The sequence below is a fragment of the Pelodiscus sinensis genome, chromosome Z, assembly GCF_052426305.1.
Source record: "Pelodiscus sinensis isolate ZL-2025 chromosome Z, ASM5242630v1, whole genome shotgun sequence".
In the NCBI taxonomy this organism is placed as follows: Eukaryota; Metazoa; Chordata; order Testudines; family Trionychidae; genus Pelodiscus; species Pelodiscus sinensis.
Window position 1 is genome coordinate 11,673,931 of NC_143085.1, and position 21,579 is coordinate 11,695,509.

Sequence of the window (21,579 nt, forward strand, 5' to 3'; positions counted from 1 at the left end):
TTCTATTAACATACCATGGGACTATTTAGGTAGTGGGAGGCACTTCCCAATATGTTCAGGAATTCAGCAGGTGCTTCCGATCAGATATCTCTAGAATGTTTAGCTGCACATAAATAAACCAAAATCCATAATTGGTGTGCGGTGCATGTACATTCACAACGGCAAAGAGAGAGAGCCATATATGCAAACCCTGCAAGCATTCATGTGCCAGAGAACTGTAGGTGCAAAATCTGTAGTTGTGTTTACATGCAAAATGCAGGGAGGTACTTGTATGCATGTATATATATGTAACCACGCATGCAAACGCCACACATATCCATGCCAGTTAATGTGGAGTTGCTCGGCAACATGTATATAGGTCACCTCTTCATATAAAAACAGGCATCATTTGCTCGCGCTGCTGAGTTTTGGAAATTTAGCTCTGAATGCTGCCAACCTGCAGGTCCCTAACACCACTTTCAGGGTCTCCAATGTGGGCATTCTCAACAAGGGGCAAACAGAGCAGCTCAGCAGCCAGAGACACAAGCTCTGCTCTGCTTTGAGAAGCATGAGCAAAATAACAGCACCATACAACACTGCAGCTGGTTGTGACTGACAGTTCAGGAAGGGAGGGAGGAGCAGTGTACAGAATTGCTAGATGCGGGTTATTAATTTGGGCAATACTACTACAGTCTGTGCCACATATACAAGTGCACTTGGATAAAACAAAATCTGTGTTTAATAGTCAAACTCAGTTCATCAGTCTGGACAAAGCCACACTTCCTGAGCTACAAAAGACAAGACTGGGAATTGTCTTTGCAGCCAGAACAGTCAGGGGTTTGGTCTGAGCTTGTTGTAGACCTCAACAAGAATGTTAAAGTTCTGCAAATAATCAGACATGCACATGAGCAGTGCATTTTCTTATCTAGTAAAAGATGCTTGTGCATTTGTGTGCATACATGTGAGAGCAGTTGCATGTGTACATGTATATGTTATTTCTACTCACACATTAGCAGGGAGGGATATGGGAATGTGTATACAAGGCAGTGCATGCGTGGGCATACACGTTAGAGTACAAGCGGGGGATTGAACGCACGTGTATGCATTAATGTGTATTTTGTTCATGTGTACACATACATGTATACTGTCATCTGTGTTTGTACAGGAATGTAAGTGTAAATCTGTGAGCATACATATTTACTGGACTGTATATGTGTTTATATTTGTGAGCACATAAGGGCACAGATGCAGCTGTGTGGGTACATGTGTGATCATTTGTGCATTGGTGAGTGTGTGTTAAATTTAGTTTATTCAACTCATCGACAGATTTTCTATCGACTAGTTGATTAGGCAGTAAGCATGAGAGCTGCAGTGGGGTTAGCTCCCGGCCCTGGGAGCTAACCTTCTCTCCCCAGGCCAATACCCTATCCCCTCGGTCACCCCAGAACCCACCCCATCTCCCTACCTTGAGAGGGTCTCTTATCCTGTGTTGGCTGTCTGGCCACTTCCAAGGGGGAGGCACCACTAGAGCCCCCGTTTTCAATTTCGTTTAATGACATTTTCCATGCCACAAGCTGATTTTTTTTGAAAGCTTCAGCTAAAACTGAGCAGTCATTTCTGTGAATGAGGCTAGGGAAAAATACGTTGTTTTGCCCATATTAAAAATTCTCACCGTTTCCCTGATAAAACCCTAATAATCAACGTTAATGTTCACAGCTGCCTCCCACTGTCTAGTTTATTTCTTTGTGAGGCACAGACTCCCTTAACTCCTCATTCCCGCCCCTGGAGCTTGGCCAGATCCTTAGGTACAAAAAGGTCAAAAGTATGAGTATGCTCAGAGTACTAATGAGCCAAGAGTCCCAGACTGCTTCTGCTGAAGTCCGAGTTAAAACCTTTGTACCAGCCCAGGGCCAGAAGCAAATATTTACTTAAACTGCTTAGTGCAGGATCCCTTAGGAAATTACATCGTTTGTCTCCTTCACTGGCCTGTTCCTGCTTTTCCCAGTAGAAGGAGGGGGGCACCATATTCTCTGCCCCTGGCTCAGGACACATTTCCTGCCGAGCTTTTATTCTCTTAGCCCAGTTGCCAAGGGACAGCGAGGCTGGCACAAACAAATCCCGCAGCCCTGGCTTCCCCCCCACCCCGCTCCAGCTGTAAGGCACAATGGCCAGGGGGCCACACCTGGCATTCAACAACTCTGCCATGCTAGCTGGGGGGAGGGGGAGGGAAATCTGTCCTGCAGGGAGAGGAGTGAGAAGGAAATGTGAGGTGTGGAACTAGGGGAATAGAGTAGATGGAGGTTGTTAAATGGAAAGCTGGGGAGAGCTGCAATAAAGGGGGAGAGAACGTGAGTCCCTACAGGGCCCCCAGTCAGCACTTAACAGCTTGCACTCTGCCCATGGTACATGAGCAGGAACTATCATGCTCCATCAGCTGGTGAGAGCCCCTGACTTCCCCATGGCAGTCCAAAGGCAGAGAGGGAGGGCATGACAGACTCATTAAAACTGAAACATCCTCATTTGTCTGTCCATTGTCTCCTCTGCCCTTCCTTTGCCTCCTAACTCCTCAGTCCCCTCCACTCAATCCAGCCCCTGCAGACCTCAATAATCTCTTTCTCCCATCTGAACAGATCAGCAGGAAGGATATGGCTGCTGAGTGCCAACTGGCCACGGGAACAAACTCACCCTGGCAGGTGCCCAGGTGGCCTATGGTAGATGAACGTGCCAGGTTTCACTCTTCTCTTGCATTTCATCAATTTGTAGGGTCCCCCCGCCCCCTATAGTGTAAAGCTACAGCATAATTAAGGCACAAAGACTGGAACAGTCTCTCGAGGTGCCTGCTCTCTAGCCATCTGTCGACTGAGAATTGAGGGTCCCACTGCATGAGTACTTCAGACCAGGAGAGCCACAGTCTTGTCTTCCTCTGGGATGTCTAGAGCTGAAGCAACAAGAGATGCTGCAGAGTCTGGGCTTGAAGTGTATCAACCGCTGGGGACCCAGGACAGAAGTAGCAGGGGGGGCTGAGGTGTTATAGATGGGAATGTTGCAGCACAGTCATGCTGTGGTTAAAGCACAGAGCTGGGCACCAAGAAGTCCAGGTTCTTTGCCTCCAATGGCCACAGATATTTTATGCCCCTGGCAAGTCACCTCACCTCTTGTCTCACTCGCTGCACCCTGGATAATACCGCTTTTCTACTGGAGATTGCTTCACAGCAGCTTCGGGGGAAAGCAAAGCACCACAGCGATCTTTGAGAGCTCAGTTACTCAGCCCCAGTCTCCACACCAGCTACAGCAGAGTGAACCCAGAGCAAATCAGCAGCCATAGACAGGGCAGGGCCCAGCATTGACATAACCAACAGATGGAGCAGTGGTCTCCTGTCATGATGTTCAGCAAGCCGAGGCCTATAGGGCAGAGGTGTAAGGCAGCTCTGAAGTGGAACCACAGCCCACGCACTTGCACAATGGGGGACTTCCATCCTAATCCTGGAGTTTGTGTTCAGAGGGGGTTGGGTCTGTGCCAGGGGGCAGTTAAATTAATGGAGATTGCCTATCTCATAGAGCTTGAAGGGTCATCAAGTCCAGTCCCCTGCCTTCACAGCAGGACCAAGTACCATCCCTGACAAATTTTTACCCCAAATCCCTAATGGCCTCTGCAAGGATTGAACTCACAACCCTGGGTTTAGCAGGTCAATGCTCAAAGCACTGAGCTATCCCTTCCCAACAGCATGATGGGACCCTTGAAGGTGTATAGAATTCAGGGTGGAGAAGGTTGATCCAATCAAGTTATGTTTGCCTTTGATTCTGCCAAACACTGGTTATTTCTGACCTGCTCCAAAAAGCTGTAATGGTGAATGGAAGAGGCCACAATGACACTTGCAACCCAACTGGGCAGCCCAGGACTTGCCACCCAAGTGGGTAGCTGGTCCTCCACCTGCACAGCCCTCAGGTGTGGGGCTCCAAGCCTACCCGCATAGCCTGTCACCACTTGCATGAGGCCATGGCAAGAGCTGGGGGGATGCTTGGGGCTGCAGCACAAGCAGAGGACAGTATACTGCACTCTCGGCTATCCAATTGCCACCTGCCCTCTCCTGCAGCCTGACAATCTCTTTGGCTTTGCCCAGCCTGTTAGATGCTCAAAGAGCTCCTGAAACACCCCTCTAGCTGCCACTGAGCAGTAGATTGCACCCCAGGTCCTAGTCACAGGACTGCCCACAGTGAGTTGTGCACTTGTGACTGCACTTCATGGGGCCAGGTTCTCCTCATACACCAGAGTCAGCCAGGAGAGAATCTTCATGGAAGCCAAGGGCATTACACCCTTGGTGTAAGGAAAAGGAGACTCTGGCCCTCTGTGTCAACTCACCCTGAAAAAAGCACCACGTGGACAAAATGCAGCAGCCCTTCCCCCATTCCCTGCTAGGTCACTGTGTGCCTATCACCCTGCAGCTGCTCTATGTGCCAGCTCACTGAACAGTGAGTCCAGGGCAAGACTTACTCAGTGCCCCGTGACTGGCCCAGGCTATCTGACAGATACTTCCATCCCAGCCACACAACAGCTAAGTCCCCGCAGAACAATAAAACTGCAAATTTCTATGGGGAGGCTTGTAGACACAGGAGACAGAACTCAGGTGAACTGGACATAGACTTTAGAGCCCCCTGCCACAAGAGATCCCAAGCTCACTATTTTGAGAACTAAACTCAAAATTCCAACTTAGCTTTCCCTCAATGTGTTCTTCATATGCAACATACACACTCTCTGTGGCTTACCTTCCTTCCCCGGCAGAACCCCAAGCCAGTCCAGCTTCTGCTTCTACACTCTGGGAATGATTGTTATAACATTTTTGTTATTTCCAGTTTGAAATAGTTGGGAAGTGCTGAGAAATGGATGGAGGAGATGCAGCAAAACTAATTGACTTGTCCCTGATCACACCAAGTCGAAGAGAACCCCAGAGTCCTGCCTCTCACCCCCCCCCCCTTCCCATATTTAATTATTTCATGGCAATGCCTCTTATAACATAAGTATCGATATAGAAGCAAATGTGCCAAAGTCTTGTGTGGACAGGAGAGAAGATAATACAAATAAGCCAGATTTGGAGAAACAGGAATCCCAAGATTATAGGCTCCCTTGCCCATTCCAATCCCTTGCTTGTGTTTTTCTGAGAAAACACAGGGACTAGCTATTCCAGTGAAAGAAAAAGCCCCCCCCCCCCCCCCCCCCCCCCCCCGCCCACAGCCTTTCTCCCTAATCATAATTCCAGACCTAGCTCTCCAGCCTGGTTTGAGCCGGCTCAGAAACATCTGACTCAATGAACTTTTGTCTGAGCAATGTCCCCACCCCAATGTGTGCGTCACTCTCCTTTTGGCACAGGAGTGCCTGAAATAGGCTCTTTTCCTTTTGCAAAGAGCCTGAAAAATTCCCCCTCCCTGACCTCGTCCCTTTTGGTATTGTTACTGCTGGTTTCCCTTTAGCTGGAATCTGGCTGCTGAGCACGGAGGGGAATGAATGACATCAGAGGCGAGGGAGGTGTGGGGGGTGCCCCATTCCCTAATTGGCTACCAAGCAAAAACCATAGCCCTATAAAACTTGCCAAGGGACTGGCATCCTCCAATGAGGCAGTGGCTCCACACATTACCCTCACTGCGGAGAAGGGACCACAGACCTGCCACCTTGCTCACTCCTGCACAGAACAGCAGCAGCAAGCATACAAACCATCAGGACATACATTAGCTAAAGACCCTGCAGCAACCTGGTAAGTACATTCTTCCTTTCCCAGCACATCATGAGATGATTATTTAAATAAATAGCAAGGTTTGGACAAAGCCAAGGGCTGGCAGTGTTCTAATTCCAGCTCTGACACTGACTCCTTCAAGGGCCATGGGCAAATGACTTTAAACACTCCCTGCCTCGGTTTCCCCATTGACACCTTGATGATATCAACATTAACCTGGCTCGAAGGGAGATGAACTGAAGCGCTCCTGCTTTTCAATTCTGCTCTCATCGCCTTAGCAGCTGACGACTTTTTAAAATGATTGCCCTTCATCTTCAGACCTGGCCCCTGGTTTTTGATTGTGTTGGTTTCTCTGGGGCCTGGCCTAAGATGAGTAAGAATAAAACCTCAAGGGTTTTATCCAGTGTAAGATCAGGTTCCTGTGACATGCTAGGAGCTGCTCAAACCTATGTGGAGTCAGGCATCTCCATGATGCATCTCCATGGTTTTAGCAGTAATAAATAGGGTTAAGGAGGCTGTTTTGCTGTCTCTCCTCCTCTCACACATGCTGCCCCATGCTCTCTTTCCCCGCTAGATCTCTGAAGACCCTGCCATCTAATCCTACCCATCCCTTCCATCTTTAACCCCTGCATCTCTGCCATTGCCTGGCTAACCAAGCAGGATTCACTTTAGGGCCAACAGTTAGCTAGAAGGCCAGAATGGATGCTGTGGGGCTAAGGTGTAGCCTTCTCCTCTCCTCCCTCCCCACCCAAAAGAGGATGAGCCCTCTGTCACCAGCCACAGGGATGATCTGTTTGTGTATTTCCCATGGCAACTGACCCTCCAGGGGACCAGCTGTAAATGGGCTCTGAGTGAGGGCCTAGCGCTAGAAAGAAAGGTTTACAGAGCTGCTGCAGAAAGGATCTCTTTCAGCTCAGAGACGGTGTCCCTCCAGCAAAGATGTCACTGCGTTTGCAGCAGGATTTTTATCTTGTACATGTCATGGGCTCAGCATGAAATTCCCCAGTTGGACTCAAGTCACAAGAGAGGTGCAGTGCAGGCAGTTGCAGGATTAGCTTCCCACACATGCCCCAATGATGTGTCTCTGCCCGCACCTCTGAGATGAGCCAGGACTTCAGAACCAGGGTACTAGAGGCTAATGGCAAGGGCCAGTTGGGTGGTGGACTGTGGCGATGGAACCAGACTGAATCCCCCAAGTCATTCCACACAGAACTGGGTGGGAATGATATACACTAGATCCTGGTGGGAATTTTTCACCAAGACGTCTTTCCATCAGAAAACACTGGTTTGCCACAACTGAAATTTTTCACAGGAAAAGGTTGCTCTTGAAAATGTTTTGGACTGAAAAAACAAAGTTTCAAAATTGCCAAACTGTTTCATTTTGACCTGTACTAAATAAAAAAAGTCTAGTTTGCCAGCTCAAAATAACTTTGTTTAAAGTTTTAAGATAATTATAGTTTTTAAAAAGTAAAAAAAAAGAGTTACAATTTAATCAAAATAAATAAATTGACCTGAACCAAAATCTGTTTCAGGATTTTTAATTTTTCAAGTTTGATTATTTTTTTTTTTATTATTTTTATTTTTGGTCCTTCTTGGGGATAGGAACATTTTTTGATAGCTCAGAAGTTTTCATGGACTAGGAAAACCTTATTGCTGGCCAGATCTACTATATACTAATAATTATTGATTAATGGAGCTGATAACAACAAGGACAACAAAAATACAACTTTCCCTTCCTCCCAACAAACAATGGCCTTTTGATCAAATAATTTTTTTTATTTGACTGAAAACCTCTTTTTTTGAGGAATAAGAATTCTTGCACAAAAGGGGTTTTTTTTTGCACAAAACGGACCCATCTACACTGCTTTTTTTTTGCTCAAAACCCTCTTCTGCAAAAAGCAGCGGAAGAGAATATGCAAATGAAGTAAGAGAAGTTGCTAATGAGTGCTTCATTTGCATTGCCTCTTCCACAAAAAAGAGGCAGTGAATACGTAGCCTGTGTGTGCTAAGTTAACTATGCTGGCCAAGTGTCTTAGGGTCTGTCTACAATGCATTCCCCTTCCACATCACTCACTTTCACCAGGCTGGGATAGGGATTTGGGGTGCAGGCTCTGGTCTTGAGCCAAGGAATTTGGAGTGTGCGAGGGGCTCTGGGCTTAGCCCAGGGTGAGGAATTGGGGTCCAGGAGAGGTTTAGGGTGCAAGTTCTGGGAAGGAGTTTGAGCACAGGGACACTCACTTCAGGGGCAGAAGGTTGGGTGTAGGAGGAGGTTCAGGGCAGGGACAGTCAAAAAACAAAAATAACCCACTTTGCAAGTAGTAAAAGAAGTAACAACAACCCCCCACGTATGGGTTGGGTTGGGAGATGAGAGTGCAGGACAGTGCATGTTTGTGAGAATGACAGACACACACACAGTGTATAGTGACAGATTTGCACTGCCAAGCTCCCTCCATCCCCTTCTCTCTGTGTGGAGATAGGGTACAGAAGTGGGGGGAGGAGGGACACCTTGACATCAGCATCCCCTTGTCCCTCCCACACCCTGCACAGTAAGCAGGAGGCTCCCAGGAGCGCGCCTCCGAGGCAGAGGGCAGGAGCCAGCTCTTGATAGCTCCCGGGCCAAACCAGTCAAGATCACCTGTCAGAAGCTACAAGATCTATCAGTAGATCCCGATCGACTGGTTGGTGACCACTGCTCTATATGGACCAGCCCCTCAGAGTGCTGCTAGCTACTCTACCTCACATGGCAGCAGCAGGCCTGAAGTTGTAATCCTCATGCTGGCCTGTAGTGGGGTTGTTACACAGGCACCGGGCTAGTGCCATGGTCTGTTTGGGGGTGTCATTCACTACCCCACTTTGAGGGGAAAAGTTGGATTTATCAGCCTGGTTGTGTTTTCAGGAGAGAAGTGAAGGGTGGGTGAGGATGGGGACAGGCAGACTGTGCCTACGCCAGGTGGAAGAAAGACACGGAAGGATGATGGGAATTGAGATACAATCTACTGACTGACATGAGTCACATGGATTTGGCCTTTCAAGCTGAAAGGGTCCGAGTACAGTTCACCCTGGGTGACATCTTTCACACCGGGTCACAAAGCACTTAGCCCAGAGAGCCATACGCTAGAGGCAAAGGAAGATTTTCATGTGAAATCTACAGAGAGAATGAGACTCTGATGACACTTTGGGCTGGGACCCATTTACCTGGGGGTAGATTTGGCTCCAGTTGCTGTGGCACTTGGCGAATCAGCCTGGTCATTATATGGCTACTTCATTGCATTTAGAATATGGACGGGGCTCAATTAATTAAACAGGGAAATGGATGAATGGGCCACTCAGTGCAGCAAGCTTCCTCCTCCCATGTGTCTTGGATTAAATCAGTTTGTTTGATGCTGGTTCCACACTTTCATTGTGACACAGATTTTTTTTTTATTATGTGCATGGGAGAGGAGAGAAGCTGGAGCAGCTGAGTAGGGGGAGTTGGGGTTCTTAACATCTGGGGAGAGGTTAATTTGAAAGTGGGGGATAAACATATTAGCTGAAATAATCAGCAGTGAAACAGTTAACTGTCCTGACACTCGAGCCATCATTAGGCTTCAGAGTCAATGGCCAATTGAAATGAATAGGCTGCTGACACCACTATAAAATGGGAGCTGAGACCGCGGAGCATAAAGCCATAGCAAGAGAAACCCTCACAATATTCACAGTCCTGATGGTGGGTCTTATTTTCCTTTTTCCCTCAGAGCCCAGCATGACTTCTGCCAGGAGCCTGCATGTGAACACGCCCCTGCGGGACAGTGTCCCACTCTCCAAGGTGGCTGGCACCAGTGTCTACCTGAAGCTGGACAATGCTCAGCCCACAGGTTCCTTTAAGATCCGGGGCATTGGTCACCTCTGTAAAACGGTATGGACGCGGGGCGGTCGGAGGCAGTGGGAAGGGCACAATGATCAACCTTTTGCAGAAAAAAGACTGCAGAGCAAAACTGGAATGTACAATTGCTAGGGCATGGGAGAGCACCGTAGTAAGATGGAATCCTTTTGCCGCGGGAGCAGCAAACCAGTTTGGCTGTTCCCTGCAGCAATCTTGTACACTGTAAGGAGGGAGCATTGGCACCCCTCTAACTCGGGATGACTAAGGTTAATCAGGCCTGGATTCCTGCTTCTACCTGGAATAGATTCTGGATGCAACTCCGGCTGAGGAGGAGAAGAACTTAGCCTGGATTTCTGTGTCTTCTTGGTGTAGACACTAGCTGATGTCTCTGCATCATCTGCATCTGACTGTATCAGCTCTGGGACCTACTATGGCAACCTCACAGAAGATACCTGATCTTGAGAGTCCACCTACCTCAGATGGGAGGAGGAGGGTGAAAATTGCCAGGACGCTCCTTTTTGGAGCAGCTGGACTGGGAGGGTGGCTGCTGCTGGACTTTACTTCATTCTGGTGGCTTTGGCAGTGATGCAGGGACTCTGTGGATGGGGTCAATGAGAGGCATTAAAGGAGCCCCGTGGGGAAACTGACCTGAAATATTAAATGGGTGGAAGGGTCAAGGCTGCTAAGAGAACAGCAGCTCCCATGAGGTCAGGCTGTGGCCACGTTCGCTTCACTCACCCTTCCCTCTTGATTTGCCTCCACAGTGGGCAGAGAGAGGCTGTGAGCGCTTCGTTTGCTCCTCAGGTGAGATATACCAACCTGGGGCCCTGGCTCCCAGAGGGGGCTGGCTGCTGTGTCACCCCCAAGCCAATACTCCCCAAAAACTCAGGGGTTCCAGCTCCTCCTCTTGCTCCTGGATGTAAATAATGACCACAAGGGTGCACAGGAACCCTAATCCAGGCTGCTTCCTGCTGGCTGGTGCTGTATTTGTGGGACAGCTGGAAAAGGAAGAGAAGCACTAGTGATGGCGTTGGTGTGGATTGTGTAGGGGCGATGGGGCTTCTGACATCTTTGGTCATATAGCAAATGTGATGTGGAGTTCCTGTGATGTTACAACCTCCCCGCCTCAGTCTGTGCCACAAGATTCCACATCTCCTGAAACTCCTGAGAAGCCTCAAGCCTGGAGAAGGCTGAAGGAGAAGAGGGTGGATAGACACAATGCTTTGGGAGGCCCTGAAGGCAGCACTGTGACATCTCTTGCGGGGTGGAATACAGGAAACCAAAGGCCCAATGTGGTTGATTTCAGGTGGCAATGCTGGCCTGGCAGCTGCCTACTCTGCCAGGAAACTGGGTATCCCAGCCACAATCCTCGTGCCCACGTCCACGCCAGCTTTCACCATTGAGCGGCTGAAGGACGAGGGGGCCACCGTCTGCATTGTGGGAGAGGTAGGTATGTGGGTAGATCAGTCTGCCTGTCTGGTGTGAGAACCAGAATATCTTCCCCCACCATGACCCAGAGCCAGGACAGGAGAGCCCTGCAGAGCAGGCTGCCCCACTGGGTCTAAGGTTCATGGTTCTGACCACAAATGGCTCCCCTTGGGGGGGGGTGTCCAATAAAATGTCTCTTCTCTGCAGATGCTGGACGAGGCCATAGAACAAGCCAAGGAGCTGGTGAAGAACAACCCCGGCTGGGTCTATGTGCCCCCTTTCGATGACCCTCTCATCTGGTATGTGGCCTGAGTGAAGGCTGACACCAGAGGCTGGAAGGTTTCATTTTAGCCACTGCTGCCTATTAACATCCCTACTAGTCCCAGCCACCAGCTGCACGTAGCCCCAACAAGGTCATTGCATGCTGCACACAAGGTGGTCCACTCTATGCAGACTGCATTAGCATGGCCACCATCTCTCAGTGCCCAAGCATGGGAGTGCTTACCAGCAGGGGCGGATGGGAGTGCCACGGGTCCCCAGGCAGCGAAATTTCACAGGGCCCCCCCTTTCACACGGCGCATGCGCGGGGCCCGGGGCAGCTGCCCCACTCACCCTGCCCTAAATCCGCCGCTGCTTGCCAGAGAGAGAGCCCCCATGACTATTTATTACCCACTGCTCTGGCCCATGCTCTGCATGGTGCATCTCTAAAGTCAGTGCACCCACAGAAGCTGGTGCCACTAGCCTAGCAGGGGCACTCTGCATTGTACCCGGGCTGGGATCTCCATGGCTGTTCAGATAGGAGCTTCACAATTGCCACTGCACTGATGCCCCGCCTGCCCTAAAAACACAGCTGTGACTTGGGTGCTTTAGAAAGTTCTATAGTTGGGCAGGGTCCCCCCATCTTGAAAGTTATCTGGACTTTGGTCTGTTTGTCCACACAGTCCCTCACCTTCTAGTGCTTGCACCCAGGCCTGTTCTGAAGCGTCACCTGTCCCAAAGGCATGAGCCTGTAGCCTGAGCACTACAGAGCACAAAGACTGAAATTGTCTCAAGCTGCTAAACCAAAATATCCCAGGTTGTGGGGAACCCTGCTTCTTTGACACTGGTGTGAGCTCCCTGAACTCAATGGGATGACACTGGCAGCACTGAGCAGAATCAGGACCTGTATTTTCCAGGCTCTTTTATAGAGTATGGTCAGGACTCAGGTCACCTCTAGCCATTACCTCCCCTCCCCTGCTCCCTCTTGCTATCTCTCTGCAGGGAAGGCCACACATCCATAGTGAAGGAACTGAAGCAAAACTTGGACTCCAAGCCGGGGGCGCTGGCTCTGTCCGTGGGTGGTGGTGGGATGCTGTGTGGAGTGGTCCAAGGCCTCCGTGAGGTGGGCTGGGAGGATGTGCCTATCATTGCCATGGAGACCAAAGGGGCGCACAGCCTGAATGCTGCCATGGCTGCTGGGCAGCTGGTGACCCTGCCAGAGATCACCAGGTGAGTGACAGGAGCTGGGTGAATCAGGGCTCCTGGCCTGTGACTTGATAATCAAAGGAGCCAAGACTTGGGGTCGGCTAGGAAGAACGAAAGCTCAGGGGCTGATAGAAGAGAGACTTGTCCAGCAGCCTCATGATTCCCCCCAGGTCCGCTACTCTGCCACCTACATGCCTTGGATGTTATTGGCTTATTCCCCCTCCCACGGGGCACCTCCACCTAGCCCCTTCCTGTGCATAATCTAAAATAGCACAGTGATGCTCCTCCATGTGGACAGCAGGGAGCACAGGTCTTTGGGCACTACAGATGCCCCCTTCTCCCAGATCCACAGAGTCAAACCTCTTTGTGATCTAGGAAGGAGTAGAAACCAGGTAACTCAAGAGCTTGCCCCGTGCTACCCCATGTAGCTGCACTGAATCTGGGGCGCACCGACCCATACAGATGCAGGGATCTGCTCTGGCAAGGAGAATGTGAGGGGCAGTGGGGATTCCACCCTGCTATCCCTGGCAGCTCCTTGCCTGGCTCAAACCCTGGCAGCTTACACACTTGCAGGGATAGGTTGCACTGACCTGCAAAAGTGTGCTAGGGGACTCCATTATCCCCACCTGCCACACGTCTCTTCTTCTCTCCTGGCTGCAGCGTGGCAAAGACCCTCGGGGCGAAGACAGTGGGAGTTGAGACACTGAAGCTGGCCCAAGAGCACCCAGTCTTCTCAGAGGTTGTCACAGACCAGGAGGCAGTGTTGGCCATTGAAAAGTTTGTGGGTATGTAATAGCCCCCTCCCTGCACACTCAGACAATGACTTGCCAAGGGACGATCATTCTTCCAGAGCATTGCTGTCCCCCCCGAAGGTGAATAGAAATGTTTAAAATAGCCTGAGGGTCCTCCCAGTCACACAGAATGGCAGGATCTGTCTGTGCCCCATTCATCTGCCAACTCATCTGTACACTGCGGCTAATCCTCTCCTCACAAATTGCAGGCTCCCCTCCTCCAATCTGCTTGCAACCCCCATGCCAGATTGTGCCTGTAACAGATCGAGGCCTCCTGCTGTCCCCTAGGGGCAGGTACACGTCCCTGCGGGTCCTACAGGTCTATAGAGCCCACTAGACCAGGAGTGGGCAACAATTTTTTATCAGGGGCCAGTCCAAGATTTTGGTAAGTGGTCAAGGACCATGCTTTTCTATGGAGAGGATGCGGGGTCTGGGATGGAGGTTAGGTGCGGAAGGGAGCTTGGGTAGGGGATTGGGGTGCAGGAGAGGATTTTTGCAGGGGAGGGTTGTAAGAAGAACTGCAGAGTCTGGGAGGGAGTTGAGGTGTGGGAAGGGGTGGGATGCCAGAAGCAGGCTCTGGCCAGGAGGCACTTACCTAAGCCGCTCTTGACCAGCAGCACTCCTGCCAGCAACCTCAGAACACTCAGAGCAGCTGACTGTTCCATGTGGCTCTGAGTGCTTGGGCAGGGAATGCTTTACACACTGCCCTGCTGCCTGCAAAATCTCTAAGCTACGATGGTACGCCTACATTGCACAGCTATTTCAAAATAAACTATTTGGCTACATCTAGACTGGCATGATTTTCCGGAAATGCTTTTAACGGAAAAGTTTTCCGTTAAAAGCATTTTCGGAACAGAGCGTCTAGATTGGCACGGATGGTTTTCCGCAAAAGTGTCCATGGCCAATCTAGACGCGCTTTTCTGCAAAATCGCCATTTTTGCGATCGGGGCTTTATTGCAGAAAACAAATCTCAGCTGTCTACACTGGCCCTTTTGCGCAAAAGTTTTTGCCCGAACGGGAGCAGCATAGTATTTCCACAAAAAACACTGATTTCTTACACTAGGAAGTCAGTGCTTTTGCGGAAATTCAAGCAGCCAGTGTAGACAGCTGGCAAGTTTTTCTGGAAAAGTGGCTGATTTTCTGGAAAAACTGGCCAGTCTAGACACAGCCTTCCGGAATAGTTATTCTGAAATAGCTTATTTCGAAATAGCATGTCTACGCTGCAGGGAAGCCTCAAAATTAGTCTGAGGCAGGCTTCCCTAAGGTAGATGTGCTATGTCAATTAAGAGTCCCAGGAGGCACTGGGGAGGAATAACTTAGAATGGCCCTGGTGAGGGGCTATATCGAAATAGCATCAGTGGAGCATCTACACATGCCTTATTTTGAAATAGCTATTTTGGAACAGGTGTTATTCCTTGTAGAATGAGGTTTACAGATATTGGAATAAGCTGCCTGTTATTTTGAAATTATTTTGAAATAACGGAATGGCTGTGTAGCCATTATTATTTCAAAATAATGCTAGTTATCTCGAAATAATGGTGCAGTGTAGACGCACCCCTATAGACTGGAAATGGGTAAATGGGAGCTGAGAAATTGTGCAGCACAGGCCCTGCCCTCAGCAAAAGCTCTTGGCTCTCATTGGCTGGTTTCCAGCCAATAGGGGATGAGACATTTTGTGGGGGGGGGGGAAGGTGAAGGGGAGGCAGCATGCAAGGCCTCCCCATCACACTCTGCAGCTTCTTTGAGAGTTGCTGCTCAGTGCACAGAGGCAGGCTATGAACTAATGGGCTGTATCTTACCCACCTGTGCATTAAAGAGACAATCATGGAGGACGGAGGAAAGGGAAGAAGGCATGAGGGGAGTGTTAGAGGGTTACAAATGGTTATAAGAAGCCATAAATCCAGCATCTCTGTCCAGCCCATGACTTTTAGGCTACGTCTACATTGGCAAATTTTTGCACAAATACTCTTTAACGCAAGAGTTTTTGCATTAGAGTATTTGTGCAAGAGAGTGTCTACACTGGCATGTGCCTTTGCGCAAGAGCATCTGTGCCAGTGTAGACGCTCTCTTGTGCAAGAAAGCTCCAATGGCCATTTTAGCCCTAGGGCTTTCTTGTGCAAGAAATTCATGTTGCCTGTCTACACTGGCCTCTTGCGCAAGAACAGTTGCGCAAGAGGGCTTATTCCTGAATGGGAGCATCATAGTTCTTGCGCAAGAAGCCCTGATTTCATACAGTAGAACATCAGTGTTCTTGTGCAAGAACTCCCCGCCCATGTAGACAAGCAGCGTATGTTTTTGCGCAAAAGTGGCCACTTTGGCGCAAGATAGTGTCAACGTAGACACACCATGGTGTTTAGCAAAATCATGAATTTAAGCTCCCTGGCTTATCTATTAAAAGAGTTGTGCAGATTTCCTTGGAAGATGAGGGCTGAGAGGTCAGCTATGGAGTGACTGCTTTGTGATGTCCTATCCCCTAGGCCGTGCCGGAACCCACCCCACTGCCTTACTCTCTGGGTGCCCTTCATCCCATCTCTCGCTGGGGAGGAGGGGAGAGGCGACCTGGAACTCAAACCTGCCACTCTGCCCTCTGCAGGTGAAGGGTGTTTTAGAACTCACTGAAACAACCTGGCCAGGGCCATGTATTCGGTTACAGGAGCCTTGCCTCCAGCCCAAACCATACTCTTCACAACAATTGCAGTCTCACAAGGCTGCTTCTCCAGGACCTTCCTGAACTTTGGGCTGCTCCTCTTCCCAATGCGGGAGTGCCAGATTCTCCCCTTCAGTTACCCTGGGGAATGAAGCTCTTAAAGAGGCCTCCCCATGCCATGGTTAATCATTAACCCCCAGCATCTCCACCTGGGTTTCCCAACCTCCAAGATTTCTTCCACCTGCTGCCACCTGGGCCTTTGCTTCTGGCACATCTGCCTCAAACCCAGCAGAGAACTTCTTCCACTCTGCATCCTCTATAGAAAATACCCTGGTCTCACCCAGCTGGGGCAGATGCCACCAACTGAACTAGCACCAGGTGGGCTAGCCTGGACTCACTGAGAAGCAGCATAGGGACAATGCATCATGTCTGCAACTGTGAATGCCTCTCCTGCAACCCACAGTATTCCCTAGAGCCACAGCTGTCTCCACATAACCCCCGTCAGGGACTCAAGGCTTCTTCCATGTGTGTGACCCTAGCCCCTCTCTGCTTCCTCTCTTGGAAACATCCTGAGTCAGAAATTATCCCGTGTCACTTGTGGTGAGGAGTAGGGGAATCCTACAGAGCAAGAGCACTCTTTCTGGTCTCTTTACTCAGGTGATGGTCAGTTAATCCACAAGACTGTGTGTTCCTGAGTGCAGGGGAGATCAGTGGCTGCTTTGACCATGGCCAGCTAGGATGTTCTCTCCAAGATTTGCCCTGGATGTAGGGGAGAGCCCACCAAACAATTTTCCAGCTGCCTGTTTGTGGCTTGTTCTCTCCATTGGCCCTTTTCTAGAGACCTGCCATGAAACAAGGGCAACTTTTCATCCTACTTGGCTCCTTGAAGCAGATGTTGAATGCATGAACCAGGGACCACTCCCTGTCCACAGCTCAACATCCAGAACTGTGCCACCTACCATCCTGCTAGCTGAGACCTCCTGCCCAGGCAGATGTGGGATGGGTGAATGACCACATAGGCGCACAGAGCTCCAGCTAACCTCCCCCATTTCTCCTCCATCCCGCCATACAGACGACGAGAAGATCCTAGTGGAGCCAGCCTGCGGGGCGGCACTGGCAGCTGTCTACAGCGGTGTGATGCAGAGGCTGCAGGCGGAGGGGAAACTGAGCCAGGCCCTGGGCTCACTGGTGGTCATTGTGTGCGGGGGCAACAACATCACGCTGGCCCAGCTGCGTCGCCTCAAGGAGCAGCTAGGGATCCAGAACATCATGGCAGCCTAAGCTGGCTGGGCACCACCTGGGCTGGGGGAGAGGAGCTCTGGAGTTTTATCCAGGGCTTTGTTTTCAAGTGTAGGATGCTGGTTTTAACAGTCAGCATGTTGGCAAGGATGCATGTTTTTAACTTGTGGTCATGTTGCCCCTTCCTTTCGAGCTGGATCACACAGGCTGAGGCTAAACCCAGGACTCCCAACCTGCCTCCTCTCAGGCCTGGGCTCATCCCCAGCCAGTGGGCAGGAAGGAACCGCTCCCAAGGCCGAGATGGCCACACAATTCAGTGCATTATCAACATCTGATCCAGTAGTCCCTTCAGGTACTACATAGATAACCAGTGAGAGATAGACACTGCTGCCAATCTAGCCAGAGAAGTTAGGAAAGAGAGAGGAAGTAATTGTAGCCAAGGTCACACAGCAGTCAGGAATAAACCAGGTCTCCTAGATCCTAATCCACTGCCCTAAGCACCAGGCCATGCTGTGCAACAGCAGAGCATGTCTAGTCTGGAGAAAAGACTTAGGTGGACCCTGAACACAGCCCTAAGCTCTGCTAAGGGGTGTTATAAAGAGGACAGAGATCAACTGATCTCCTTATTCGTGGGCAGCAGGACAAAAACCATGAGAATCTGCAGCAAGGGAAATTCAGGTTAGACAGAAAGTCTCCTAATAGCTGTAATGGCAGTTAAACTCTGGAATAAGTTTTTAATGGAAGCTTTTCAGAATACAGTAGTTTGGACAAACACCTCTTGGGGTGGTCTAGGGTTACAGGGAGCTGGGCGTGTGGATCCATCCCACCACAGATTTCTGTGATTCCAAAAGGAGAGTTCCTAGGGCTGGACAAGCTGTAGTTCTGTTCTGGCATGGCAGGGAGCCAGAACTAGATCAGCTGCTGGGTTGGTTTACTCCAGCCTGCTGTAGTGGGCTATTCTTACCTCAAAAGCTTTCATAGAATCTTAGGGCTGGCAGAAACCACAGGACTCATCAAGTCCAGCCCTCTGCCCAAAGCAGGACCAATCCCAACTCAATCATCCCAGCCAGGGCTTTGTCAAGCCAGAACTTAAAAACCTCTAGATATGGAGATTCCACCCCCTTGCTAGGGAACCCATCCCAGTGCTTCCCCACCCTCCTAGGGAAATAGTTTTTCCTAATATCCAATCTAGACCATCCCCACTGCAACTTGAGACCATTGCGCCCCATTCTGTCAGAACGAGGAAGAATGGCTTTACTAGTGTAAAATACCATTTGAATTCCTTGCCTAGTAGTTGTACAACAAGCCATGCCTTCCGGGGAGGCCTCTGGAGTTATGTGGTTTAGCATCACTATCTTACCAGCCAGTCCACTTAGCACCAGGACTAAGAGCAGGCTTGCCAATCTCTCATTCACTTCACTGTGTAGGCTGTGGGATGTAATTGTTGGGGAAGGTTTATGTAACATGAGATTAGTCTGAGAAATGAGTGTTGTATCTTATAGCCAGAACACAGTATGCTCTAACATGCTGGCTTTTCTAACAGCACCCACTATTTAACTACAGGCAGTCCCCGAGTTACGCGGATCCGACTTACATCAGATCCGCAGTTACGAACGGGGCCTTTCTCGCCCCGGAGGGCAGGAGCAGCGGGACGCCCAGATGCGCCGCGGTCCCGCCACCCACGCCCTCCGGGGCGAGAAAAGCTGCTCCGCGTCTCCCTGGAGCAGACTAGGGAGACGCGGAGCAAAGCCGCGGAGCACGTGGGCAGCGGGACAGCCCAGACGCACCGCGGCTGGCCTGTTGCCAGCGTCCTCTGAGGCTTTGCTTCCCGTCTCCCTGGGCTGCTGGGGGGGGGGAGCTCCCCCCAGCAGACCAGGGAGACAGAGAGCAAAGCCGCAGAGGATGCGGGCGGGACCGCGGTGTGTCTCGGCGGTCCCACCACCCGCGTCTCCCTGGTCTGCTGGGGGGGGGGGGGAGGGACGCAGCTAGTGCGTACCTCTCCCCCCCCAGCAGACCAGCTTTTCTCGCCGATGACGCCTGGGGTAGAGTAGCTGGGGCGCTGCGGGTTGGTCCCGCAGCACCGCTCCTCGGCGCTACTGGACCAACCCGGCAGCACTCCAGCTGCTCTGCCCCAGGCGCCCCTAAGTCAGCCGCTGCTGAAACTGACCAGCGGCTGACTACAGCAAGCCCGAGGCAGAGTTGCTCTGCCCCGGGCTTCCTGGAATCAGCCGCTGATCAGTTTCAGCAGCGGCTGACTTGGGGACACCTGGGGTAGAGCAGCTGGGGTGCTGCCGGGTTGGTCCCCGCAGCGCTGAGGTACGGCGCTGCGGGGACCTACCCGGCAGCACCCCAGCTGCTCTGTCCCAGGCGTCCAAATTCAGCCGCTGTTGAAACTGATCAGCGGCTGATTCCAGGAAGCCCAGGGCAGAGCAACTCTGCCTCGGGCTTCCTGTAGTCAGCCACTGTTCAGTTTCAGCAGCGGCTGAATCTGGACGCCAGTTCCGTCTTACATACAAATTCAACTTAAGAACAAACCTACAGTCCCTATCTTGTATGTAACCCGGGGACTGCCTGTATTTGCACTTAAAAAAAAAATCCGTATTTCTATAAAGCTGTGTGTCTCATTTGATTTCAGACAGAACTGCATGGCCATTTTCAGTGAGGCTGCCCCACTATCACCACCTCATTATTTTAACTGGCCTCTTTTATTGGAGAATCTGAGTGCCTCACAACACCCCTGTGAAGCAGGGCCAGGCTGTTAACCCCGGTACACAAGGAGCTCTGTGGCACAGAGATAAAAGATTTGCCTGAGGTCATACTGAAAGTCTGTGGCAGAGGAAGAAATGGAGCCAGGTCACTCATATCTTAACCCCTGGATCATCCTTCCTCTCTGCTGTGGAAATTTAACAACTTTTATCTGTAGGGGGTTTGAGTAAGAAAGATTCTGGATTCAAGCACAGGGCCCTGCCACTTGATGAAGGGAAAAGCTCTGTTAGCAATCAGCAGTAATAGGATTTTATCCTGTAAGGCCTTGTCTACACTGGCAAGTTAAAACCGCCACGTCCATGCTGGCAAGGCACTTAGTTGACACAAACACCAGTTTGCAAGGCTCTCAGAAAACCACCTCCACAAGAGGCATAGAACTGTCTGTGCAGTGGTTAGAGCACCAGGGTGCCAGTATAAACACGTCAACTGTTTTCTGTGTAACCGGACTTCGGAAATCTCCCACAACCCCCCAAGTGGCCACTCAGCTATTGGAGGCACGTGCATAGGCCCTTTCGAAGCTGCATTTCTGACAGCTACAGGCTCTGCTGATCTGCTCTGGGACACAGCAAGCCCTGCTGGGCAGAGGGCTCCTGCTGTTGAGCACAGAGGCAGGCACCAGTGTGTGGGAGTGAGATGCACCCACAGCTGTGCAGAGGAGGGAGGTAGGGGGCTGATATCAGGGTTGCCCCTTCTCCCAGGACAGGCTGTTTCCTGCCACTGTCTAACTGTATAAGACAGCATGTGCTCCGCCATCCCAAGGAGTAGTATGGACCCAGGAGTGGAGGGGCACCCTCTTACCCTATCCCTGCTCCACTCCCTTCCCACTTCTTTTCTGCCTTCTTCTGCCCCATTGATCCCCTCTCCAAAACCCCCCCTCTCCAGCAACATGAGGCAGACGATTACCTCGTCCGAGGGGCTGCAATCACCCTCACTGAAATAGGAGCCAGAGTGACCCAGTGGCCTGCTCCATTCCACCGCCACCTCCTGGGAAGGGTTGGTTTGCGCTGCTTCACTGAGGTGGTGGAAAGCAGAGCACCTCCCTTGAGCCACATAAGGGCTCAGGGGGAATGGAGCAGGCCAGGGCATTCTGCTTCCCACCAGGGTTACGTGGAGTGACCCAACTGGGAGATGGTTGTGGAGCAGACCAAGCTGCCACATCACTCTGCTTCTTGCAGTGAGTGCAGGGGGGCCTGAACCCTGTGGCCATCCCACCCCAGGCAATCCCCTAAGACACCCTGATCTTGAACCCCTAAGATCTATATGAGGGACTGTCCTGTACACAGCAGCTGCCCCAACTATTCTGAACCCTCTGCAAAGCAGTTTCCCTGCAGCACTCTGAGCCACCCTGTAAATCTGCCAGTGTAGACATACCCTTAGTCTGCCTGAAGGTCAAGGGGCCATAGTCTATAATTGGGCAGTAGTTAATCTGCACCGTGTGCTGCACAAGTGATGCAAAGGGAAGTTTGATTTTTATCTTCACCCTGCCCTCCTCCCGCATGTAAAACAGTCCTCAGGGGCTCTTGTACCTCCCTTGTTGCAAGACCTAAGATGTTTGTGCAAGGGGCTGCTCTCTGGCTGCCCCAGCTGGCATGAGAGCCCAAGGACGCCGCAGCCAGTTGGCAAGAGGCAGAGCCAATTTGAGTAGCCTCAAGGTTGCACTGGGGCAAACAATCAGGG

The 21,579-nt window shown here is 50.9% G+C and overlaps 1 protein-coding gene across 2 annotated transcripts; it reads left to right on the forward strand.

Moving 5' to 3' along the window:
* The first annotated feature begins 5,497 nt into the window (after positions 1–5,497).
* Positions 5,498–19,000, forward strand: LOC102454795 (L-serine dehydratase/L-threonine deaminase). 2 transcript variants are annotated; one of them, XM_075898204.2, is made up of 8 exons: positions 5,498–5,726; positions 9,440–9,600; positions 10,332–10,371; positions 10,874–11,013; positions 11,203–11,294; positions 12,256–12,483; positions 13,120–13,244; positions 16,970–18,999. In XM_075898204.2, exons 2-8 carry the CDS (start codon positions 9,448–9,450, stop codon positions 17,176–17,178), a joined length of 987 nt encoding a protein of 328 aa, XP_075754319.1. In that variant the 5' UTR covers positions 5,498–5,726; positions 9,440–9,447; the 3' UTR covers positions 17,179–18,999. The 2 variants fall into 2 exon arrangements, with proteins under 2 accessions (XP_075754319.1, XP_089631347.1); XM_089775221.1 differs by lacking the exon at positions 5,498–5,726 and having other exon boundaries at positions 9,409–9,600; positions 16,970–19,000.
* Positions 19,001–21,579: the final 2,579 nt, after the last annotated feature.

Coding starts and splice junctions, on each gene's coding strand:
- LOC102454795 (XM_089775221.1), top strand. CDS start 9,409: ATGGTGGGTCTTATTTTCCTTTTTCCCTCAGAGCCCAGCATGACTTCT. Junction 11,014..11,202: donor CCGTCTGCATTGTGGGAGAG/GTAGGTATGTGG, acceptor TCTTCTCTGCAG/ATGCTGGACGAGGCCATAGA. Junction 11,295..12,255: donor TTCGATGACCCTCTCATCTG/GTATGTGGCCTG, acceptor ATCTCTCTGCAG/GGAAGGCCACACATCCATAG.